The 26,923-nt window shown below is 32.7% G+C and overlaps 3 protein-coding genes across 3 annotated transcripts; all 3 read right to left on the minus strand.

Moving 5' to 3' along the window:
* Positions 1-1,721: 1,721 nt before the first annotated feature.
* LOC107061086 (zeatin O-glucosyltransferase-like) lies at positions 1,722-3,079 on the minus strand. Its single transcript, XM_015309828.1, has 3 exons — positions 2,820-3,079; positions 2,466-2,656; positions 1,722-2,389 (listed from the first exon to the last, which is right to left on the minus strand). Exons 1-3 carry the CDS (start codon positions 3,077-3,079, stop codon positions 1,722-1,724), a joined length of 1,119 nt encoding a protein of 372 aa, XP_015165314.1.
* Positions 3,080-20,868: 17,789 nt separating this feature from the next.
* On the minus strand, positions 20,869-22,134 carry LOC107061087 (zeatin O-glucosyltransferase-like). Its single transcript, XM_015309829.1, has one exon. It carries the CDS (start codon positions 22,132-22,134, stop codon positions 20,869-20,871), a length of 1,266 nt encoding a protein of 421 aa, XP_015165315.1.
* Positions 22,135-22,776: 642 nt separating this feature from the next.
* LOC107061102 (uncharacterized) lies at positions 22,777-25,546 on the minus strand. Its single transcript, XM_015309880.1, has 2 exons — positions 23,456-25,546; positions 22,777-23,169 (listed from the first exon to the last, which is right to left on the minus strand). Exons 1-2 carry the CDS (start codon positions 25,166-25,168, stop codon positions 23,146-23,148), a joined length of 1,737 nt encoding a protein of 578 aa, XP_015165366.1. The 5' UTR covers positions 25,169-25,546; the 3' UTR covers positions 22,777-23,145.
* Between the last annotated feature and the right edge of the window lie 1,377 nt (positions 25,547-26,923).

Raw genomic sequence — 26,923 nt, forward strand, 5'->3', positions numbered from 1 at the left:
CCCCCCCCCCCCCCGCCCTCACTACCACCACATAGAGTCCTCATTAGATTGGCATGAATTATGACTAATCTCTTTGCATTGGTGGAGAGCTCAAGACTTTGGCGAATTGCCCCAGTGTTTTTTTCCAACAGAACTGCAATCAAAGGCAGATCATTATCAACGTCTCCAGTATCATCTATTTCAGAAGGAAGCTGAAGGTCATTGAAATGAATGTTGGAGAGACTTCAAGACCATCTTGGACGCGCTGCTTTAAATTTTGACTTTGATCAACTAGACAGAGTAAGTGTACTGGTATATTATGGGAGGCGATGAAGCGAGCAAGAACAAAGAGTTGATTGAGATAGCTATACTCAAGAAATGGCACCAAGGTCACACTCTCTTCATTGTCTGATGAGTTAGTAGCCATTGGAATTGAAGGAGAAGAACTGAGAAGAGAAATGAATAACTTACAATAAGCTTAGGACTTAACAAGGTAAAATGCTACTCCCTCTTATAGTCACAAAAATATCAAAGCATGTGTAACTTTGGGATGATCCAAGAGGAAGTAATTGCTTAATATTTTCAAGCATAATACATAAACATGACCCTTAACTTGGCTTTAGCGGATAACTATGTCCTCCAACTTTGAGTGTGCACAAGTAGACACTTAAACTTGTATAAAATTGAACAAGTAGACACACGTGTCCTACATGGCATAATACATGTAGGATGCCACATAGGACACAAAATTGTCATGAGGGTGCCATGTAGGACGAATGTGTCTATTTGATCAATTTTATACAAGTTTAAGTGTCTACTTGTGCACACCCAAAGTTAAAGGTCATAGTTGCCGGTTGTTGCCAAGTTAAGGGTCTGTTTATGTATTATTCAGGATACCACAAGATTGAACTGCCACTCATGCCTCTCCCACATCAAGTTGACTGTCCCGCCTTATGTAGTGTTACTCGGCCATCAACTTCAAGGATCCCAACAACAAAGCTTTATGTTCGTAATGTTTGTACCAAATGCAGGCCATTGTACAGACAGTTCAGAATCAGCCCAATAAGGATAAATCAGTGGCTCAAGTTTCAGCTGGTGTTTCCTGGTATGCCTCACAAATCTACTTGTTTTGAACAATGAACAATATGTTTCATTTTTTTTTTTGGAAGGACCAATAGGTTATTTTGCGCGGACTCTCCAAAAATGCTGCAACACCAGTGCTGGATCCTCCAAAAATTCACTACTTTTGGAGGATCCAACACACACCTATCAATATCGTTGAAGAGTCTAAGCAACATAGCAACAACAACATACCCAGTGTAATTCCACAAGTGGGGTCTGTGGAGGGTAAAGCATACTCAGTCCTTGGGAGGTAGTGAGGGCCTTTTCCGATAGACCCTTGGCTCAAGGAAAATGGAAATATTAACCCCACTATCTTCATCAGTCTCCATTAGCAATCAACGCAAGGGGAGATCATTTAGTACAAGGGATCAAGCCAATCTATGTTTTTTTAAGCTAATAATGTTGGGTTTTTAAAAGATGGGGAGCAAAAAAGGATTGAAAATATCTCTCAATGGATTGAAACGACTTTCAATAATTTTATTAAGCATTGAACGGCTTTAAATAGCCACCACAAATACATAATCTGCATAATTTGAAATTCAACAACTCAACAAATTCATCTCAAACTAAATAACTTATTTTGCGAATACAGTAACTAAAAGCAAATTTCAACAGTGAAGTTATTCAATAATATGTGATATGAAAGATTCCATATCCTTGCGTGCAAGTCCTCCGCTTCTAACAGAGTTTTTGATCTGTTTGCTCAATTCCACTGCCCTTTGCCTCATCTCTTCCCCTTCTATCGTACCCATCAATGTCTTGACAGATTTCTCAATGGTTGATGCTGTTATCACTTCATTCCGGTGAGACCAACTCTTGACAGAGATTCCAATCTTCAACAAATTGGTTAAAAATATAGCGTTAAATGGCTGATCGAAACTGATTGGCCATGTTGCTACAGGTACTCCCATGCTAATGCTCTCGATACAAGAATTCCATCCACAGTGACTCATAAACCCACCCGTCGATGAATGCCCCAAGATTTCCAACTGTGGTGCCCAATTAACCATTATTCCTCTTCCTTCCACTCTCTCTTCAAACCCTTCGGGTAATTCAATCTTTACGTCTTTCTCTTTAAGTTTCTCTGCATTATCTCCTTTTCTTAGTACCCAAATAAATCTATGGTTGCTTTGTTCTAAACCCAGAGCGATCTCATTGACTTGCTCTTGTGATAATGTAGTGGTTGATCCAAACGAGACGAATATTACTGAGTTAACATCTTGCTTGTCGAGAAATTCTAGGCATTGATCATGACGAGTGATGTTGCTAGACGAATAAGAGTGTGATTCTAGGCAACATATGAAATGGACCAAAAGCCCATAACGGCTTGTCTTTTGCTTTGGCAAGTAACTCTGGGTACCTACCTTCCACTTCTTTACACGAATTTATGATTTCTCCTGAGTATTGCATCTCCATATCATCAAGCTCCATTTGAAAACAATATTTCTCATGTGGTTCCAACATTGGAAACTCATCCTGCATTTGCTTGATTAATTTTTCATGATCATCGTCATCGTCAACTATGTCAGGAATAGTTTGTTTGAAGGAAGAATATCTGCTAAAAGTCGATCCGGTGTGGAAGATATAAGACTTGAATTATATTTACATTCAATATTTGTCTACTCATTATAAGATCATGAATTATGACTAATCTTTTTGCATTAGTTGAGAGTTTAAGACATATTTCATAAATGGAGTTGTTGAGTTTTTCCAGGAACATTAGAATCGGAGGCTCTCCATCGCGATCATCTTTTTCTGTTGGAGATGAAGGTCTCAATAGGTTGTCGAAATGGATGTTTGAGGCCCTTACATCATCTTGAACGCGAAGTTTCAAATCTTTATTCTCATCAGCAAAACAGAGGAAGTGTACTTGTATATTATGGGACGCGATGAAACGAGCAAGAACAAAGAGCTGATTGAGATGGCTGTAATCAGGAAATGGCACCATGGCCACAATCACTTCATTGATAGCAGCCATTGCAACAAAAAGAGAACAACTTTGTGAAAATTGAGTTTTGGAAGGGATACTAATTAATACTAGGGACAATATAGAGAAAGAAAGACTATTGGTAAATTTATAACCATTGGCACATTTTGCGAAGTCTTGTTTAATTCATAAATACGTGTAATTTCATTTTCAACTGAGATCGTCCTTTGATGGAAAATAGATATATTTTTATTAGTTGGAATGACCTTTTCTAACTTTCAATTTTATTAATTATTTTTAAATAGGTTAATTGTATAAATATTTACGTTCGTATTATCCCACCTAAAAAAGTTGATGCCATATTGATCGATCGATAAAAATGACTTTACACGCTTCTTAAAAAATATAGTAAGTAATATGAATGATTTTTGTACCGACAACTTAGCTTAGGACCAACCAACGAAGATAAGGTATACAATGAATATTGCACCTAACTATATGATGCACCATGCCACTCTTTTCATGAACATTTATAATAAAAGATATGGTGTGATATGTAGATCTAGGATAAGTTAATTAAATATTATCCTCGTTTTATATTACTTAATTTATATAACTAATATTTTCATATATAAATAAATAATGATACTTTTCTTTTGAACCAAGGGTCTGTCAGAAATATCTTTTCTGCTTCACAAAGGTGGGGTATGTTTTTCTTTTTTCAGACGCTACTTGTAAAATTACAATGAGTATGTTATTGTAATCAAAATTTGTGATGCTAAGTGTTCCGTTATGAGCAAAATGTGTGATGTATGTGTTAAGTGCATGTAGTGATTTTAAACCTTGCAAGGACTTAAAACTTGTTATTTAAGTGGAAAGGGTGGTGGGGTCGACTCATTATTCGTTGAGCTTCTAGCTCCACACCTACCAACCTTTGCGGAATTCTTTTGGAGGACAAACCGTCTTTAATCCTCGAGAGTAGTATATAAGAATCTTGTTCAATTACTAAACACGTGCAGTTCTATTTTCAATTGAGATTACCTTTTGATGCAAAATGTATTTTTGTTGATGAGAGAAACGAGACTGAGATACTTTGAACGTGCGAATAGGAGGTGTGTGGATGTACATGTACTACTAAGGAGGTGTAAGAGTAAGCCAAAGTAGTTGAGTGTTGTCATACTTTCATGTGGGATAGGTAAGGCATAAGTCCCTTCTTGTTGCTTCATTTGCTCCGTGTATCTTGTCATTTTATTGTCGTTCTTTTCCTTTTTATCTTGTTTTGTCTACATTTCTTTTGAGATGAAGATCTATCGAAATCAATTTATCTATCCCGCAAAGGTAGGGTATGGTCTGCGTACATCCTTCGCTCCCAGACCTCACTTGTAGAATTACACAAAATAATTATCTTCCAATTTTCATTTGCTTTAGCTAATTATCTTTTAAATAACTTGAGGATAATATAGAAAAAAGAAGAAGACAATTCAACCATTTATAACCAATGAAATTTTGAAGCAGCTTTAGGAGTGCGAAGTTGGATTATTATTTTATCCCTATATTAAATTAAAATCATATATTACTAAGCATTTAATTACTAATGAAATATTAAAAAGTAATATATCATATTATACTAAATACTAAATATAAATAATAAAAGTGGAAATATATTAAGTCAAAAGTTTGAAAGATGGAAAGCTCCCTAATTGAAAGATCGATCAGAAAAAAATACCCTTTAAATAATATTCCCTCCGTTTCATTTTATGTGACACCGTTTGACTTGACACGGTTTTTTTTTTAAAAAAGATTTTTTTTGAAACTTATGGTCTAAAACAATCCATAGATATTTGTGTGGTTGAAAGTCATTTCATTAAAGATAAAAGGGATATTTTAAAGTTAAATTATTTTTAACTAGTAAAATTACCCGCGCTTCGCGCATGAATTTCCTATCATGGAATTTATAAAATAATACTTAAAACCTACCAGTCATTAAAATTAAAACACTATATTATCTTACATACAAGATTACGTAGTAACAAACATTAATATTGTAAAGGAAAATGAAAATGATTACATCTTATCATTTATCCTTAATAACATAAGCATAAATTAATGACTTTAAAACTACATACCAGGATTTGTAACATAAGCAATAGTGTCAGCGAGCCACTCAACATAAGCAAAATACACAAATATTTAATTGTGAAGAAGAAGAAGAAGAAGAAGAATAGGTTCAGAATTTTCGTTTGTTTTAAAATGAGAGGAAATTCCTTTATTTATAGACAACAAAGGGTAGTGTGAACCAATGTTTATTGTGCCTTATCGGAAAGGTTACAACTATTTGAAAAAGTTGCAACCCTTCAGAAAGGTTACAACCTTTCATAAAAGTCACAACTTTTCATAAAAGTCGCTACTCTTCACTAAAGTCGCAACTTTTCATTAAAATCGCAACTTTTCATTAAAATCACAACTTTTCATTAAAGTCACAACTCTTCATAAAAGTCGCAACTTTTCATAAAAGTCGCAACTCTTCATTAAAGTCGCAACGTTTCATAAAAGTCTCAACTTTTCATGAAAGGGGAATGCTAATTTTGTAAATAAATAAATTAAAAGGGAATTCTGGTTTGTGGTGGCGCCACGTAGACTGGCCTAAGCTTCTCTTTTATATATATATATATATATGATTATAGTAAAATGACATTTTTTTGGAACGGATAAAAAATAAAAAGGTGCCACGCAAAATGGGACGGAAGGAGTGGTTGACTTAGTTAGCCCCTCATCCTAAATCAATACTCTACACGTTGGAATATAATAACTATAGCCACCCCCACCAAATTCTAATAACCAAAACCCCACATTTCTTGTCTGTATTAACGTAGAATGATAAATACTAATAATTATGATAATTTTAATAACCAAAACCCCACATATCTTGTCTGCATTAAAATAGAATGATAAATACTAATAATTGTTATAATTTTAATAACCAAAACCCCACAATTCTTGTCTGCATTAAAATAGAATAATAAATACTAATAATTGTTATGGTAAGTGATATTTCCTCTGTTCAATAATACTTTTTTATTATTGATTTTATACATTTCTTAAGAAACTATAAATAGAAGGATAATTTTACTTATCATCTTTTGAATATAATAAATACAATGTCTTAAAATATAATAATAGGAAAATGACTATAATTAATGACGGAGGTAAATTAGGAACTAAGTGTAAAATTATACATTAATTTTATAAAGTGGACAAATATTATATTAAAATAGTATAGTGAACAATTATGATTGAACGGACGGAGTATAAGGTTTAACTTTTTTTTATATACTTGCAATGTAGAGAATCTTTACACTATTACAATAAAGATCATTGAAAAGATAACTAAAACTATTTACATTAATAAGTAAAATTAATAACCTGAAAAAAAGATAAGGTAGACAACATATTACAACAAATTAAATTGTATTAATTGTGTAAAAACTTAATTGTTGACATCCAATTTTGACCCTCCCCGATAGGAATTAATAGCAGCCATTGCAACAAAAAGAGAAGAACTTTGTGAAAATTGAGTTTTGGAAGGATATACTAATTAATACTAAGGACAATATAGAAAAAATAAATAGACTATGGTAAATTTATAACCATTGGAATTTTTGAACACATTTTGCGAACTCTTGTTTAATTCATAAATACGTGTAATTTCATTTTGAACTGAGATCGTCCTTTTGATGGAAAATATATATATTTTTATTAGTTGGAACTTGGAATGACCTTTTCTAACTTTCAAGTTTATTAATTATTTTTAAATAGGTTAATTGTATAAATATTTACGTTCGTATTATCCCACCTAAAAAAGTTGATGCCACATTGATCGATCGATAAAAATGACTTTACACGCTTCTTAAAAATATAGTAATTAATATGAATGATTTTTGTACCGACAACTTAGCTTAGGACCAACCAAAGAAGATAAGGTACAATGAATTTTTCACCTAACTATATGATGCACCATGCCACTCTTTTCATGAACATTTATAATAAAAGATAGGCCAAACACATATACAACTCCTCTAACTTGCCCTCATTTTTTATTTTGGCACTCCAACTTAGCATTGTTCCATTTTAACCCTTAAACTCCAATTTTTTATGTACCATTTTAACACGAAATACTATTTTTTATGATTTTCTTTATTTTTATATATATTCTTCAATTGAAACTTCTTATTTTAAATCGACATGTGTCAGTGAATTTTAGTTAAAAAAAATAAAAATTAACAAAAAAAAATTCTTTTTAAAAACTAATAATTTCTTTTTAAGAGTTTTATGTATTTTTATGTGAAAAATAACCGACGAAATTGTATTGGTTTTCTTTCTTAAAAATCACCGACAATCTAACAAATTAAAGTCAGTCGAGTTTTAACATTTTTTTGTAGTGTTATTAGCAATGCACAAGAGACTTTTTTACTCATATTGAAGATGAGTTTTTTTATTCGTATTGATTTATATTAAAAATAAAAAGTGAGTATTTGCGTTAAATTTAGATAGCCTAGATGATAAGAAATAATAAATAAGTAGTGTTATTTAATTTAATTGAATGTTTAAGAAAGAAAATCAAAGAACTTTCGTCAATTTACTTTCATGCAAAAATACAGAGAAATCTCAAAAATAATATTATTGTTTGAAATTTTTTTATGTTCGTTCGACAAATGTTTAATTTTTTTACGAAAATTAACAGACACACATCTATTTTTTTTAAAATAAAAAATTGCAATTGAAGAACATAAATAAAAAAATATCATAAAAATTAGTATTAGTGTTTAAATGGTACAGAAAAAATGGAGTTTAAGGGTTAAAATGGAATAAGGCTAAGTTGGAGTGCCAAAATGAAAAATGAGGGCAAGTTTTGAGGGGTTGTGTATGTGTTTGGCCTAAAAGATATGGTGTGATATGTAGATCTAGGATAAGTTAATTAAATATTAACTTCGTTTTATATTACTTAATTTATATAAATAATATTTTCATAAATAAATAAATAATGATACTTTTCTTTTGAACCAAGCGTATATCAGAAATATCTTTTCTGCTTCACAAAGGTGGGAGTAATGTGTGCCTTTTTTTCAGACGCTACTCGTGAAATACAATGAATATGTCGTTATAATCAAAATTTGTGATGCTAAGTGTTCCATTATGAGCAAAATATTGTGTGATGTATGTGTTAAGTGCATGTAGTGATTTTAAACCTTGCAAGGACTTAAAACTTGTTATTTAAGTGGAAAGGGTGGTGGGGTCGAGTCATTATTCGTTGAGCTTCTAGCTCCGCACCTACCAACCTTTGCAAATTCTTTTAGAGGACATACCATCTTTAATCCTCGAGTGTAGTATATAAGAATCTTGTTCAATTCCTAAACACGTGCAATTCTATTTTCAACTGAGATTACCTTTTGATGCAAAATATATTTTTGTTGATGAGAGAAATGAGACTGTGATAGTTTGGACATGTGAATATGAGGTGTGTGGATGTACATGTACTGCTAAGGAGGTGTAAGAGTAAGCCAAAGAAACACTGGGTGGAGGTGATGAAACAGAACATGATACATCTTCATCTTACTGATAACATGACCATAGATAGGAAGATATAGAGGTCGAGAATCAGGGTAGAAGGATAGTAAAGTAGCTGAGTGTTGTCATACTTTTATGTGGGATAGGTAAGGCGTAAGTGTTGACACCCAATTTTGGACCTCCACAATACAAATTAACCATTGAGCTTCTTAAATTTCAAAACGATTTGAAATAATAAGTTTTTATAAAATTCAAAATATTTTCAAGTTATTTTTAATTAATTCTCATTTTATAATTTTACGTATATAATTAAGTATATTTTATAAATATTTTAAAATCATATCAAAAAAGGATTTTTTATATTTTAGTTAAATATTCTACTAATTTAGTTTAAATGATAGCTATAATTTTGAGTTAAGTAGTTTATAATCGAGTTTATTATTTTATTTTGTTGAAATTAAGAATCTCGTTAGTTAATTTATATTGATTCATCTTACTTAGTTGTTAGCCGAATTCATCAACTAACTTCAATTTGGCTAAGTTTTAACTTAAAATGGCTATAATCTAAATTCATGTGGCCATCTCCTAATTACACATCTAACCACATTCTTGACCCTATTCAACCCTTTTTTCCCTTGCATAAACTAGCCAGCCAGGCCCAATACCAAAAATAATCACCAGGAGCCCATTATTCTTAACTACATTTTCAACCAACTATGAGCCCGTTCCAACATTACACAAACAGCAACACCAAATACAACAGCCCACCACCCTTTAAACCCGACCCAACCCAATAGCTCTCTGACCCGACCCAGCGACCCACCTCCTTTTTCCCCTTCTAATTTCAACGCCTCCAACAATACATAGAGACCCAGAAACAGTCCAAACGTTAACAGCAACATCAGCAGCTAACGACAACTTCAGCTTCACGGCAAATACACGTCGAATTCACACCTTTGACGCATCCTACGATTTTTTGTTCTCTTCTCCAAACGTCCCTTTCGATCCGTACACACAGAGCAGCAAACAGAAGGCATGCATTTCTCCCTTTCCTCTTCTGGAATGAGGTAAAATTTCAGAAAAAAAGGTGTTTATCCTAAATGGTGCAAGAAATTGATGGTTTTTGAATTTTGAAAATACCCTCTCCTACCAGAATCCCCCCCCAAAAAAAATAAATTAGGGTACCCTATCTCCTTCTATATATCCTTTTCTTTTCAGTATTGGGGGAGAGGGGGGTGGATATTGAATTAAGGAAAAAATTAAAGAAAGAATCGCTATTTTACGTTTAAGAGTCTTTGGCTTGCGGTGTCGGTGGTGAAAGCTTGCCTTCGCTAGCTTGTTCGTCCGGTTCGCTGCCCAGAAGAAGGTAACAACCTCATCCTTATCTCGTTTCGTCTCATGTTTCCGTTACTTGAGTTCTTGGTATTTTAGTACTATGTCTATCTTGAATCGATTTCAGTATTTACTCTTAGTGTGGATTCAAAAAAATTTGCCATTTTGTAGTTGATGTTGTTGTTTCTCCATTTGGGTTTGTCTTGTTGTTTTCTTCTCATCCATTTACTTGAATGTCGTCAAATACATACTCTTTATTTTCATCGTCTTTAAGCTACTGTTGAGGTTATTGGATTTTCAAGACGAGGATTGAATCTTATAACTGATTAGTATAAAAGTTTGTATGTTGTTTTGCCTATTGTTTGTTGGATATGAAAACTTGTTTTATCCATTTGCAAATTTCATGACTGTACTATTGTTTAGCATGTCGTGTTTGAATCAAGTTTATGCCTCAATTCTGTCTAATTTTTGCTTGTGGTTCTGAGATTAGTTAATTTTCGAGTAGCGAAAAATGACGTATAAACTGATTCTTTCTTTCTAGTTGTTTTTGCTTCTTGCTACGAGTAGTTGCGACATAAATAATGTTAGCTATGTGTATTTGGTTTATTTACTGTGGTTTAAGTAGGAAATAGTGAGATACAATGTGAGGTTTGACTTTTATTTCCTCGAGGTAGTAGTTTGATTTTTTTTATTATTTTTTTTTCCCGTCAAGTTAATCACTTTTTCCACTCGTTTCTTGTACAGTATCTAAGGTTAAGTCCTTTTTCTATTAATCACCAAGCAAGTTTTGTGTACTCTTATCCTGGAGATTATCTCATTTAGATTGTTAAAATGATTTGAATTTGGTGTTATTCATGATTTGCACATACAATGTGTGACTAAGTGTCCATTTAAGAATTCTCCAGTTGAGCTTAAACTAAGTCTAGCAAATTGCCAAATCACTTTCTTTTGCTCGTATATAATTAATTAGCTTTTTTTATTATTATTATTTTATTTTATTTATTTCCTTTTAACGATGCATGCATCAATTAGAACATATCTTGCTTGTATTCATTTTTAGAAGATATATACAGTTGATGTCCATCTTGTGATCACATCTAATGGGTAGTGTTTTATTGCATGAAAAATGGAAATAGATTCGTTTTGTCTTGGTAGTGGTTATATTAATTGATATCTTCTTTGCACATGCTGCTATCATATTTTAAGAGTAAGTTAAGTTTTTATTTGCGTCTTCCCCTATTTACTGGTAGTAATAAATTGCTTGCTGATACCCTTGAATGTTATATCCCTTTCACTCTACTAATTTTTTTGTTCTTTACTTTGTTTACATGTGAAACCTGCACGAGTCCTCCTGGACTCTATCCTTGCATTTTCTTATTGGGCCACGGAGGCCCAATCCTTTATTCGAGTCAGCCAACTATAAAAATCGTCGAACAGGTCCCAAAGTTGAAAGAAGTCGCGACAAACCGGAGAATTGAAAAGATTGGGTCAAAGGCCCACTCTTTATATAAAAGGATTGTATTTTGTTTTTATTGAGCCTAAGCCCATTTAGTTATTATGTTTATTATTCTTGTTAGATTTCTAGGACAGGTGCAGGTGACTTAAATGGGCCAAATGCCCAAAATAAAACGGGTCCAAGTATTGGTCCAAGCGGACAGAAAAACCAAACTTGGGCCTAACTTTCTTTCCCTCTTTACTTTATTGTGCTCACTTACTTACTAGTATTTGTCGTTAGTCTTAAGGTTGAAAAATTCAAATCCCCGAAAGACGTGTATTTTGATTTAATAATTTAGCTAAACCACTCATCTCTTAACAAAACTTAAAGGAACAATTTTATAAAATACTTCATTTAGATTACATTTTGATATTTTTTCTCCTTTTAAAATGGTCTTAACTAAAATGGTTCAATTTTGCAAATCAAGTTAAAATATTTTAGCCAAATAAATTAATTGTCGGATAACCGCGTATTGGCGGGTATTTCGGGTGCTTTCAAACCCTTCCCGAAATGCTAATAAGAACCTCGAACCCCCTTTAAATATTTTCATTAGATTTACTGTTTTAATCTTTTGAAAAATAGTTTTTTCTTGATTTTTCTTAAAAATTAAGTGGCGACTCTTAAACCAGTCTTAAATTATATTTTTTAAATAAAACAGTAAGTCCCTTCTTGTTGCTTCATTTGCTCCGTGTATCTTGTCATTTTCTTGTCGTTCTTTTCCTTTTTATCTTGTTTTGTATACATTTCTTTTGAGATGAAGATCTACCGAAATCAATTTCTCTACCCCGCATAGGTAGGGTATGATCTGCGTACATCCTTCGCTCCTAGACCTCACTTGTAGAATTACACAAAATAATTATCTTCCAATTTTCATTCGGTGTCCGTTGCTATAGCTAATTATCTTTTAAATAACTTGAGGATAATATAGAAAAAAACAACAGTTGGATCATTTATAACCAATGAAAATTTGAAATATCTTTTAGATAACTTGAGGATAATATAGAAAAAAGAAGAAGACAGTTGGACCATTTATAACCAATGAAATTTTGAATCAGCTTTATGAGTGCAAAGTTGGATTATTATTTTACCTCTATATTAAATTAAAATCATATATTACTAAGCATTTAATTATTAATGAAGTATTAAAAAGTAATTATATCATATTATACTAATACTAAATATAAATAATAAAAGTGGAAATATATTAAGTCAAAAGTTTGAAAGATGGAAAGCTCCCTAATTGAAAGATCGATCAGAAAAAAAATACCCTTTAAATACTACTCCCTCCGTTTCATTTTATGTGACACCGTTTGACTTGGCACGGTGTTTAAGAAAAAAATGAAGACTTTTGAAACTTGTGGTCGAAAACAATCCATAGATATTTGTGTGGTTGAAAGTCATTTCATTAAGAATAAAAGGAATATTTTAAAGTTGAATTATTTTTAATTATAATAAGATGACATATTTATGAAACGGACAAAAAATAAAAGGGTGCCATGTAAAATGGGACGGAAGGAGTCGTTGACTTAGTTAGCCCCTCATCCTCAATCAATACTCTACACGTTGGAATATACTAACTATAGCCACCCCCACCAAATTCTAATAACCAAAGCCCCACATTTCTTGTCTGTATTAACGTGGAATGATAAATACTAATAATTATTATAATTTTAATAACCAAAACCCCACATATCTTGTCTGCATTAAAAAATAGAATGATAAATGCTAATAATTGTTATAATTTTAACAACCAAAACCCCATATTTCTTGTCTGCATTAACATAGAATAATAAATACTAATAATTGTTATGGTAAGTAATATTTTCTCTGTTCAACAATACTTGTTTACTATTAATTTTATACATTTCTTAAGAAATTATAAATAGAAGGATAATTTTACTGTATCATCCCTTGATTATAATAAATATAATGTCTTGAAAAATATAATAGGAAAATGACTACAATTAATGATAGAGGTAAATTAGGAACTAAGTGTAAAATTATCCATTGATTTTATAAAGTGGACAAATATTATATTAAAATAATATAGTGGACAATTATTATTGAACGGAGGGAGTATAAGGTTTAACTTTTTTTATTAACATTTATAGAGACAAAGAAATATGAAAATAAAGAGTACTAACAACAAAAATTTCTCTATCTCCTTGTGTTGAGAGCTTAATAAACCCTAAACTAAAGGAGCTTAATTTGAATTATGAGCTACCTTGCAATTTATTTATTTGTCTTTTGCTTCTTGTATCTTTATATCTTTGGTGTTTTTTTGATAAATAATAGTTCAGGTAGAAAACTCGCACATTTGATAGTTCAACTATGAAATTTGAAGAAAAAATTTCATAGATACTTTAGATGTATTTTTGACTGTTTCATTTTATCTAAAATGAAAATCATCGATCTTCGTAACTTGCTTAGTTTCATTTTTAAGAAGTAATTAAACAAAGACAAGACATGTAGGAGGAAATTCAAATTATGGGAAGTTAACATGGCAAACACAACAATCAACAACAACTCCACTAATGAATAAGTTAATGAACAAGTAATTAACAAGTCATATAGGCTATAGCACTAGTTAGACAAATTAATGACATGATTAATTAATTAATGTGTACTCTTATTTGCTAATTTTGAGAAACAGCCTTGTTTATTGCACCATTATGCTTTAATCAAGATGTTATCTTGGAGATTGAAAACTTTACATCAAAGTAAAAACAAGAAAATCCTCTTTTGTAACTAGTCCACTCTAATTACTTCATCTGTTCACTTTTAACTGTCATGGTTTTATTTTTTAGAATCAAACGATAAGAACTTTGACTAACATTTTACGATGTATTTTTTCATCATATTAATATGCCAAAAATTGCAATTTATATAACTTTTCGTATAGTGTTTGAATATCTAAATATTTTGTTAAAAATTTGAATTAATATTATCTAATTTAACTTTGAAAATTAGTCAAATTGACTTTCGAAAAGTGCAATATATGATTAAAAATGGATGAAAGGAGTACTTTTTTATTATTATTTTCCCTCAGGTTCTATTTAAAATGAAAGAAAAATCATTGATGTTCTCGCTTGATATTAATTTGATGATTTTATGTTATGATTGAATCATGAATTATGATAATGATCTCTTGAGCCATTTTTATCAAGTAAATGTTATTTTTGACTATGAATTAATATTAATTATTCCATCTTTTATTCTACATAAAATAATACGTAAAGTTCCTCATAACTTATTACATATATTAATTCTACATATTTTTAAATTACAAACTAGACACAATATTAATTTACATGAAAAACTTAGCTTCTAATCAATTATCAAATATAATATTACCTATACAAAATTTAATATCAACATAGCTCAACGCTAAATCAACTATTGAGGCACACGAAGCCAGATCTTTGTGATTTGTTGAGTTAAAAAAAAAACATAGGAGTATTTAAATTGACTTCTCCGCATGATGAGGCTTTAATTTCTACATCATTTTTAACTTTCTTCCTAATATATATCATAGTGGTGCAACTTGTAAGGTAATATATAATAAAAAGGACAAGCGTCAAATCAATTTCAGATTCGCGAGTTAAAATTCAAAAAACTTTAAATATATAAGTCTAAGGACAGATGTAGAGTATTTAAATTGAATTAATCTGAATTTAATATTTTCAATATTACATAAGTAAATCTTTTAAAATGTGTCAAATCAATGCTAAAAGCCATAATTATTAAAACCGTAAAAATAAAATATTGGATTTGTCTATATACAAGTCTAGCCCCTCATCATAAAACCAAAATTCTAACCACGTTGGGAATATAGCCCCTCATTTCTTGGCAACACTAACATGTGGAAATAATTACAACCGTCCAAATTTTAATAATTTTTTTTTTTGGTTACGCTGACATGTTTTCTAATAATTATAACCCTCCAATACACACGAAAAGTTTTTATGTTTAGCTTTTTAGTAATTGTACTATTAAATTTGGGCTTTGGGTTATAGTTGGACGTAAGTCATGTATTTTGTGGCTTAATCTAATTAGTATAAATTTTAGGAATCACATAGTTTTAATATGAAATTTCAATCTATCCCTATTTAATTTGTAATTACATTAATCCCTGAAAAAGTAAAACAAACCGGATACATAATATGTAGCTCGGATACATTATAAAATAAATCGGATACATAATATGTAGCTTGGATACAGTATAAAATAATTTAGAATTAGGAGAGAAATAAGGGATTTTAGAGGTTTTTAGAAATAAAAGAGAATATTAGAAATAAGGGAAACATAAGACGGGTATTTCAGTAATTTTTCCTAATTTGTATCAATAAATGGGCACGGCCCAATGCTTTTGATTAAAAGAAAAAAAGATACGAAAAATTAATAAAGTCGCGTAATGTCTAAAATTTGGCTCGTAAATGTGAAAATATGTCTTAAAATAGTGGGACTATACATAATGTTCCCCCAACTCATTACGGAGATCCTCATAAAAAAATTTCAAGTGCCCAAGGAGCCAAATCCATGGGCTAATACACACGAAAAACCAAGAAAGTCGCATAATTTCTAAAAGTTGGCTCGTAAATGCGAAAATATGTATTAAAAGGGTGTAACTATATGTAATGCTCCCCCAACTCATTACGGAGGTCCTCATAATGTTTTTTCAGAAAAAAACTTTCGGATGCTTCAAGGCGATAGATCCATGGCCTAATACACGTGAAAAATTAAGAAAATCGCGTAATTTCTAATAGTTGGCTCATAGATTTGAAAATATACCTTAAAATGGTGGGACTATACGAAATGCTCCTCTAACTTATTACAGAGGTACTCATAAAAAAAAATTAGGTGTCAAAGGCCCAGATCCATGGGCTAATACACACTAAAAAACAAGAAAGTTGCATAATTTCTAAAAGTTGGCTCGTAAATGCGAAAATATGCTTTAAAAAATGGTGAGACTATACTTAATGCTCCCCCAACTCATTATGGAGGTCCTCATAAAGTATTTTCAGAAAAAAAAATTTGGTGCTTCAAGGCGCAAGATCCATGGCTAATACACACGAAAAACCAAGAAAGTCCCGCAATTCCTAAATGATGGCTCATAATTACAAAAATATGCCTTAAAAATGGCGGGACAATACGTAATGCTCCCCCAACTCATTACGAATGTCCCCATAAAAAAATTTCGGCTGCCCCAAGGCGTCAGATCTATGAGCATATATACATGAAAAACTAAGAAAGTCGCATAATTCTTAATAGTTGGCTCGTAAATGTGAAAAATACCTTAAAAAGTGTGGGACTATATGTAATGATTCCCCAACTCATTACAGAGGTTCTCATAAAGTTTTTTCAGAAAAAAATTACAGGCGACCCAAGGCACCAAATCTATGGGCTAATACACATGAAAAACAAAGAAAATCGCGTAATTCCTAAAAGTTGGCTCATAAATGCGAAAATACGCCTTATAAATGGTAAGACTTATAAGTAATGCTCCAACAACTCATGACAGAGGTACTCATGGGTGCCCTAAGGCGCCAAATCCATGGGATAATGCACACGAAAAACCAAGAAAATTGCGTAATTCCTAAAAGTTGGCTCGTAAATGCAAAAATATGCCTTAAAATGGTGGGACTATATATACGTAATGCTCCCCAACTCATTGTGGAGGTCCTCATAAAGTTGTCTTAAAATAATTTCGAGTGGCCAAGGCGCCAGTTCCATGGGCTAATACATACGAAAACTAAGAAAATCGCGTAATTCTTCAAAGTAGGCTCGTAAATGTGAAAATATGCCTTAAAATGGTAGAACTATACATAATGATACCCCAACTCATTATGGAGGTCTTCAAAAAAAAAATTGGTTGCCTAAGGTGCCATATTCATGGGCTAATACACACGAAAAATCAAGAAAGTCGCGTATTCCTAAAGGTTGGCTCGTAAATGTGAAAATAAGTCTTAAAATGGTGGGACTATACGTAATGCTCCCCCAACTCATTTTGGAGGTCCTCATATTTTTTTTCAGAATTTTTTTACAGGTGTCTTAAGGTGCCAGATTGATGAGTTAATACACACGATAATCATGAAAGTAGCGTAATTTCTAAAATTTAGCTCATAAATACAAAAATATGCCTTAAAAATGGTGAGACTCTACGTAATGCTCCCCAACTCATCACGGAGGTCCTCATAAAGTTTTTATAGAAAAATATTTCGGGTGCCTAAGGTTCCAGATCCATAGGCTAATACATACGAAAGATAAAAAAATCACGTAATTCCTAAAATTGGCTCGTAAATGCGAAAATATGCCTTAAAATGGTAGGACTATACGTAATTCTCCTTTAACTCGTTACAGAGGTCCTCATATAGTTTTTTCAGACAATTTTTTTGGGAGTCCCAAGGCGCCAGATCCATGAGCTAATACACACGAAAAAACAAGAAAGTTGTGTAATTTCTAAAAGTTGGCTCGTAAATTCAAAAATATGCCTTAAAATTGTGGGATTATACGTAATTCTCTCCCAACTCATTACGAAGGACCTCACAGAATTTTCAGAAAAAATGTTCGGGTTAGGCACTAGATCCATGGGCTAGCGCGTAATTTCTAAAAGGGTTAGCTCGTAAATGCCAAAATATGCCTTAAAAATAGTGGGACTATACATAATGCTACCCCAACTCATTATGGAGGTCCTCATAAAGTTTTTTCAGAATTTTTTTTTTGAGTGCCCTAAGACGCCAGATCCATGGGCTAATACACACAAAAACTCTATTTGTGGAATCACACTGAGTATGTTTTGGTAATAAAAATATGTGATGCTAAGTGTTCCACTCTGAGCAAGCGAGTGATGTATGTGTTAAGTGCATGTAATGGTTTCGAACCTTGCAAGGACTTTAAGCTTGTTATTTAAGTGAAAATGTTTGAGGGGTCGACTCATTATTCGTTGAGTTTCTAGCTTTGCACCTACCTGCCTTTGCGGATTTCTTTTAGATGGAAAACCATCGTAATACTCGAGAGTAGTATATCAGAATCTTGTTGAATTCTTAAACACATGTTATTCTATTTTCAACTGAGATCACCTTTTGATGCAAAATATATTTTTGTTGATGAGAGAAACGAGATTGAGATAGTTTGGACATGTGAATATGAGGTGTAATATGTTGATGCACCACTAAGGGGTTGTAATATGTTGGCTATTGCAGGTTTTAGAAGAGGTAGAAGTAAGATGAAGAAACACTGGGGGAGATGATTTGACAGAACATGATATATGTTCATCTTACTGACAATAGGACCATAGATAGGAAGACATAAAGGTCGATGATTAGGGTAGAAGAGCAGTAAAGTAGTTGAGTGTTGTCATACTTTTTATGTGGGATAGGCAAGGGGTCAGTCCCTTCTTCTAATCTTCTCTTATTTCAATGTAGTATTGTTTCTTATTAGCTTAGTATTTTATTCTTCACTTATCACAACTACTTGTTGCTTCATTTGCTCTTTGTATCTTGTCATTTTGTAATTGTTGTTTTCTTTTTTATCGTTTTGTCGACACTTTTTTGAGATGGGGATCTATCGAAACCATTTTATCAACCCCACAAAGGTAGGGTTAGGGTCTGCGTACATCCTTCCCTCCTAGACCTCACTGGTGGAATTACACAAGATATGTTATTATATTATTATTGTTGGGACGACCCTTTCTAACTTGCAATTTTCATTCAGTGTCCGTTGCTTTAGCTAATTATCTTTTAAATAACTTATTACCAACATGGGATGGTTGGGATCTCTTCACCCTTAAATCGATATCACGGGTTTGAACCCTGGATATAGAAAAAATCATATTGGGACTGTTGCGATTCGGATATAGTTGAACTCCAATGCGGGTACCGAACACCAGATGGAAAGTCAAAAGGAAAATCTTTTAAATAACTTAATTATATAAATATTTTTCACACGATCGATCGATCTATGTAACCTAAACTCTTTCTACATTTGTATTTTCCCACCTAAAAGAGTTAATGCCACATTCATTTGATGAAAGTGATGAGCTATTCTTATCCTCATTTTGATCTTCATCGAATCATCCTTGTACATTGCGGTTTAATCATTTGATATTCGGAATTTATTGGTTCGATTACATCGACCTAACTTCACTTAGTCTTGGTTATTTTTTTCACTAACAATTAGTCTAAAAATAAAACAAGTGATATCGCGATGGTTTTCTTGTCTTTCTTCTTAGCTGTGTGTCTAAATGACACCCCTATGCAGGGACGGAGCTACTGTAGCGGAAGGAGGTTCGGACGAACCCATTGGCTTTTTCGTAGATTCTATATTCATATTAAAATATCAAATAAAATGTACACATAAAATTCCGAACCCTCCAGCATAATGAGGTTGGTGGCCTAGCAGTCTCCACGCACCCAGTGAAGTCATTCATTACTCGTGTCGTGGGTTCGAAACCCACTCATGGCACTAAATTTTTGGAATTGGAATTAATTTCAGATAAAAACATTGGATTTTTTTTATATAAAAAATAGAAAATTAGTAACTGATAATTTATAATTTTTTTTTTTTTTAAAAAAAAACAGCAAACCGGTATAGAAAATTGGCAAATGATAATTTATACTCCATATAAAATAAAATAAAAACAGAAAAACGGTTAATGAGAAAAAATAAATAGTGTTTGGGTCATATTCTAAAACAATATCTAACTATTGATTTCTAGACATTCAAAAAAATTTAACCCAAATATATTTTCATTGATTTCTACTCATATTCAAAAACTTTAACTCAAATTTATTTTCAAAATTTAGGATTCTAACTTTTATTGTTGATCTGATTGCTATCACCCGATCTCTGCCCTTCGATATGTACTATGTACTCCCGCCTCCCCTTTTTCATTTTTTTCTTATTTGTTTGCTTTTACACCGTAGAATTATCTATTCAAAAATCAATTTTTAATATTTTCTAGGGTTATCCCACATATTGATAATTGATTATAGTGAATAGTTGTTATTTGCTTTTCGAAATTTTAACTTTTGAAGGTAGTAATGGTTCAAGGTCACAATGAAACTAGTAAAATATATATTTTAGGTGCGAAAATATTAATGGTGAATTTAATAATTTTTTCTCACTTAAAATAGTATTCTAGATTATAATAAAAATGTTTAAAATTTATATTTAAAAAATTATTCATCTTTCATTGACAATATTTTAGAACTTTAAATTAAATTACTCAAATCTTCATATTATTAAAAGGTAATGATTTCAAACATGACAAACATCTCATTAACATAATTTGTGTTTTGTGATTTTTAAGATTGTTATCCTTTTTAGAACCCACAAGCTTGGAATCCTGTCTCCGCCTCTGCCCCTGTGAAGTTATTTGATAATACAGGATATGAAAGATTCAATTTCCTTGCGTGCATCTCCTCCGCGGCTAACAGAATTCCTGATCTTATTGCTCAACTCTACTGCCCTTTGCCTCATTTCGATCCCTTCTGTCGTTCCCATCAACTTTGTTGACAGCTTTCTCAATGGTTGATGCTGTTACCAATTCCTCTCGACGTGCCCAACTCCTAACAGATGTTGCAATCTTCAGCAATTTGGTTATAAAAACAGCGTTAAATGGTTGATCGTAATTGATTGGCCAAGCTACTATAGGCACTCCCATGCTAATGCTCTCGAGACAAGAATTCCATCCACAGTGACTCAAAAACCCACCTGTCGATGTATGTCCCAAGATTTCCAATTGTGGTGCCCAATTTTTCACCACTAGTCCTCTTCCTTCCACTCTTTCTTCAAACCCTTTTGGCAATTCAATCTTCTCATCATTCTCTTCAAGTTTTTCGGTTTCCATCTTTTTATCTGCTCGTCTTAGTACCCAAATGAAGTTATGGTTGCTCTGTTCTAAACCAAGCGCGAGCTCATTGACTTGCTCTTGTGTTAATGTAGTGGTTGTTCCAAACGAGACGAATATTACTGAGTTAACGTCTTGCTTGTCTAGAAATTCTAGACATTCATGCTTCGTCATGTTGCTAGAGTCGCGTGATTCTAGCAACATATGAAATGGACCAACTGCCCAATACTGCTTGTCTTTTGTATGTGCAAGTAAATCCAGGTACTTACTTTCGACTTCTCTGCACGAGTTCATGATTTCTCCTGAGTTGAGCTTCCATTCATGTTGTTTTCTAACGAGTGCTGCTGCATATGGTCCACTACAGCTCTCCAACAACGGAAAGTCATCGTGCATTTGTTTGATCATTTTTTCATGATCATCATCGTCGTCATCAACTAAGTGATCAATACTTTGTCGGAGCCTAGAGTATCTTGCAAAAGCTGAAATGGCGTGGAACATATAAGACTCCACGTTCGGGATCAATGAATGAACATCCCTTACATGGTCCCTCATTATGGAATCATGAATTATAACCAATCTCTTCGCATTGGTAGAGATATCAATACACGTTCTTCTAATGGGCTCGACGAGCTTTCTTATAAGTATAGCAATCGAAGGCAAACCATTGCCAGCATCAAGAGAAGAAGGTACTAAAAGATCATGAAAATGGATGTTTGAGGCACATAGACCACCTTGGATGCGAAGTTTCAAATCTTGGTTCCAATCAGCAAGGCAGATGAAGTGTACTCGTATATTATGGGAAGCGATGAAACGAGCAAGAACGAAGAGCTGATTGAGATGGCTAAAATCAGGAAATGGCACCATGGCTACAGTCACTTCATCAAGGTGAACAATATTGTCTGATGAGTTTGTAGACATTGGAAGAAAAAAAAAGAGAAGAACTGAGAAATGAATAACTTACAATGTGTTTGACAATTGTGTATTATAAAGACTTTTGAATCTCGTGATATTAAATATGTCATACATAATGTTAGATTTATAAAAGGAAAGTAAGTCACATAAATTGAAACGGAATCAAAGTCACTTAATAGACTTTACTCTATTAATTTAAAACTTTAGATAGAGTTGGGCACAGAATTCAATTACCTATAAAGGAGTGGGCATACAATTCTATGACCTATAAAGGAGATAAAAAGGTGTTCTATTAAAGTCTCCCCAAACCTATTGGCAAAAAATAAATACATCGTTAAGCTATGTTGCTCAGATTCTGCAAAAATGACGTGTTTTGAAGGATCCGACACACACACTTGGAGGAATTTTTGAAGGATCCAAACAACAACTATTTTGAGTGTAGAATCAAGGTATTTCATCATGAATGACATAAGAAATAGGAGACTAATTAACCATTAGTATCAAAAACATACTTTTTTATAGTCATTGTTGATTAAAAGTTTTAATTATACAAAACTTGAAACCTGATAACAAGATAAAAGATCTTTTCTTGGTTGATATGGTCAATTGTTGCAGATTCTTGAAATACAAACTTTTACAAGCCACTAATAATCAATTTTATAATCGAATCGTACTACGGGACCATTTTCGTAAAAAGGCCAAAAGTACTACTAAACTCAGGGGCGGAGCTAGGAGGGAGTAAGGGGTTCATCCGAATCATGTTCAGCTGAAAGTTACATGGTATATACAAGAACAAAATTATCTTTTATATATATACAGTATATGTTGAATCCCCTTAGCTTCTTCGTGTAATTACTACTTTATTAGTGAAAATCTTGGCTCGGACACTGACTGTCTCAACTCAAAAGTCATAATAAGCAAAAATTTCAACATCTTGAACTTGCAAGCTTTTTGATAACTGGATCAAAGCCAAAAGCAAGCCATCACCTGTCCACCAAATCAATGCACTGTCAGATTTTATATACTTATTGCCTATGTTGCTAGGACTCGTCAAAATTGTCGACTTGTGCATGTAGGATCCTCCAAAAGTAGTGCATTTCGAGGATATTGAATAGGGGTGCGTGTCAGATCCTCCAAAAGCAGTGCATTTCTGGAGCATACTGATCAGGGGTGCCACAACATTTTGGAGAGTTTGAGCAACATGGCTTATCGCGAGCACAATATTTTTTTTATAGCAACACAAAAGCACATACAGAGCAGTTAAAGAGAGTACCTCTGTTAGAGAAACTACAGATGGCTCATTTCTTGGATGGGACTTGATATTTTTCCAAGTTTTAATGTCAGATTGCATCAAATTTAGTTGCTCCTTGATCTCATATAACAACGTTAGCTCTTCGTGTCTGTTAGATTCTTGCCTCGTACGTTGTCTCTCAACTTCAGCTATCTCAAACGTCGTCCTATTGACAGGACAGATCTCTGCTGTTTCTGAAGAACTAGTGGTAGGAGAAGCAGCTTCACCTACTCTATGTAACTTGTTCTCATTCTGCATAGGTACTAAATTAAGTTGCTCCTTAATGTCATGTAACAACATTAGCTCTTTGTGTCTGTCGGGTTCTTGCCTCATACCTTGTCTCTTGACTTCAGCTATCTCAAACGTCGTCCTATTGACAGGACAGATCTCTGCTGTTTCTGAAGAACTAGTGGTAGGAGAAGCAGCTTCACCTACTCTATGTAACTTGTTCTCATTCTGCATAGGTACTAAATTAAGTTGCTCCTTAATGTCATGTAACAACATTAGCTCTTTGTGTCTCTCTGTCTCTTGCCTCGTACCATGTCTCTCGACTTCAGCTATCTCAAACTTCTTATTGACACGACGAATCTCTGCTGTTTCTGAAGCATTAGTCATTGGACAATTTTTCAAATGTTTTATAGGTACTAAATTTAGTTGCTCCTTAATGTCATGTAACAACATTAGCTCTTTGTGTCTGTCGGGTTCTTGCCTCATACCTTGTCTCTTGACTTCAGCTATCTCAAACGTCGTCCTATTGACATGACGAATCTCTGCTGTTTCTGAAGCACTAGTTGTAGGACAATTATCCAAATGCTGCATAGGTACTAAATATTTCTTATGCCAATCAGTTTCATCTTTAACAAGTTGTTTTTGAGCCTCCTTTCGGACAACAAAATCTTCGTCTTTAATGGCTCGAGGGACTTCAAAGACATCAAGAACATTCGGAGGAGAAGCAGAACGACTAGCAGCAACTTCGTTAGCTGATTTATTCCCTCGATGCTGAACGAGGTACGTTTCTTTAAATTGCTCCAAGAAATTGTTACAAGAGCTTCTTTTAGAAACTGGTAAACTAGACAATTTCGCATAGTTAGCACCAGCAATCTGTTTCACTCTTTCTTCCAACTTTTCGATCTGCTCACAGTACAAACTTATACTCCCAGCCGTTGGAACATCATTCAAATCGCGTTTTGGACTGATCTTTTCGTCTTTAAGAACATCCTTTTTCATATTAGCATATTTCAATGGGATATTCGGAGTGGATTTACACCTCCCAATAGACTGAACAATCATTTTTCCTTCTAAATCCTCGAGATATTCGAGATCACTATCATCAATATCATCATCATAGCCCATACTCACAAGCTTATTTCGATAAACTTGTGCATGATGATCCAATTCATCTATCTCCATCTGTTTTTGATCAATAAGTTCTTGTAAAACACATAATGATTCTTCAGCATGACTCATTTTTTCTTCTACAAATCTCTTGTACTGTTCTGCTTCCATTTCCTCTGCAGCCTTTTCACCTTGTAGACGTAAAATCATCGATAGAGCTTCAGTTGCTGCACTAGATGAGGCTTCACTTTCTTCATCCAACTCATTGTACAACTTCTCTATAAGTTGTTCTTGAACACAATGCATTTCTTGTAACGATTCTACGTCGAATCGAGACATTGCCTTGCCAATATCAGCCATCAAACATAACAAAAAAAGAAAGGAAGAAAAAAACAATCTTGTTTATATCTCTAATAAGAGATACAAAGTAATCAAATGAACACCTTTCGTCGAAAAATTATAGTATACAGGTCAAAATAACACCGTTAACGAAATTTCTGATTTCGCTATTGGCAAATTGATAATAGTACTATATGAATCGCCTAAAGCTCCAAAGATTAAATTTTGATCAACCTATTGCACATCCAACAAGAAATTATCTAAAAATTTACATCTAGACAAAAAAAAAACAAATTCCAAATTTATTATTTTCAGGTATGAAGAAACCTCAAATATTTAAATTTATTTCTAAGGAATCATAAAATTAACAAGAAAAAAAAAGTTATTTAAGATAAAAAGATATGTGATTGTTGATGAATGATCAATGAAAATAGAAAAATCTCCACTAGAGGAAGATAATCAAATAGGCAAAGATAATATAAATTGATTTTCTTACCTCTAGGGAGATTTTTCAGATCAAAAAAATTTTTGATTTTTTTTTATAATTTTTTCATAACAGTTTTGTTTTTGATTTAATTTGTTTTACAAAATGAAAAGTAAAACAAATCCTTGTGAACCCGCATTTAGTGTTTACATCAAGTTAAGTAAGTGATTTAAATATTAAGTGCGAATAAGTTTTTTTTTCCCTTGTCTCTTCCAAATCCATATCTTAATAGATTTGGGCAAATATATCATTACCTTGAACACTATGTTGTTGGATCTTTAAAAAAAATTGACATGTGTGTCAGATACTCTAAAAGTATCCGACATGTATGCGATAACAATTTTGAAGAGTCTAAGCAATATAAGCTTAAACCGGTTGGATATGGAAGAAAATTACTTATTTTGTTTTCCAATAAGAAAAGAAAATTGTAATAATATGGAAGAATACATAAAGAAGAGGACTATGTCTCCAAATTTAGAAAATTCTCTTTCTTTTCGGAACGGACTAAAAAGGAAACATTGCCACATAAACAGGAACAAATAGAGTATCTTTTGCTCTTAGTTTTCATATATATGTTGTCTGATATCTATTTTAGAGCCTGATTAATACAGATTCACGCCAGAAAAGTCTCACAATTTGTAGTAAAACCCTCTTTAATTATCAGAGGCGACTCCATTCTCAGAACTCGAACAAAGAGAGTATCTTTGCTTAAACACAAACTCACTTGGATGGATAATATAATATATACTAATTTAGAAATTAGCATACAAACTTAACCAACATATATTAATATGGACTAATTTCTCTTGTAACAAGAGGATTTAGTTCCAAATAAAGGAAAAGACATTTGAACTTTTTTGACAAAATACTTAGACTTCATTGAAGATGATGAACTCTTTGGAGAAATTGATGATGTCTCATAATTAACTTCTTTATCATCTTCTTTGATTGTCTCCAACATCTTTGATGCTCTATTTCTCATAATATTTACAAATTGTGGTGGTGCTACTTTACTAACAAGCCTTGCGATACGAGCATTGGACATTTTGTAGTAGAGTGTTAATTAACTGAGACGTTGATAGAAGAAAATGTTGAATTAAAAGATAGTAAGTGAAAGTGGTGTTTGAAGAGAAATTGATTGTTAATGACCTAAGAAATACACATAGTGTGGAACTTCTATATATATATATATTACTCTAGTTAAGAGCTACGTGATTATATACGAGTTTCATATCTAGACTATCGAGTGTTCACAGAACCCCCCCCCCCCCCCCCCCCCCCCTTTCTCCCCC

The sequence above is a fragment of the Solanum tuberosum genome, unplaced genomic scaffold, assembly GCF_000226075.1.
Source record: "Solanum tuberosum cultivar DM 1-3 516 R44 unplaced genomic scaffold, SolTub_3.0 scf00116, whole genome shotgun sequence".
NCBI lineage: Eukaryota > Viridiplantae > Streptophyta > Magnoliopsida > Solanales > Solanaceae > Solanum > Solanum tuberosum.

Excerpts from the sequence above, each read along its gene's own strand:
- LOC107061086 (XM_015309828.1), bottom strand. The coding sequence starts at position 3,079 with ATGGCTGCTATCAATGAAGTGATTGTGGCCATGGTGCCATTTCCTGAT. Across the intron at positions 2,657-2,819 it reads GGAGAGCCTCCGATTCTAAT|ATATTCTTCCTTCAAACAAA; the intron begins GTTCCTGGAAAA and ends GACTTTTAGCAG. Across the intron at positions 2,390-2,465 it reads TTCGTGTAAAGAAGTGGAAG|AATCACACTCTTATTCGTCT; the intron begins GTAGGTACCCAG and ends TATGTTGCCTAG.
- LOC107061087 (XM_015309829.1), bottom strand. The coding sequence starts at position 22,134 with ATGGTGCCATTTCCTGATTTTAGCCATCTCAATCAGCTCTTCGTTCTT.
- LOC107061102 (XM_015309880.1), bottom strand. The coding sequence starts at position 25,168 with ATGGCTGATATTGGCAAGGCAATGTCTCGATTCGACGTAGAATCGTTA. Across the intron at positions 23,170-23,455 it reads CTGTAGTTTCTCTAACAGAG|GTGATGGCTTGCTTTTGGCT; the intron begins GTACTCTCTTTA and ends TTTGGTGGACAG.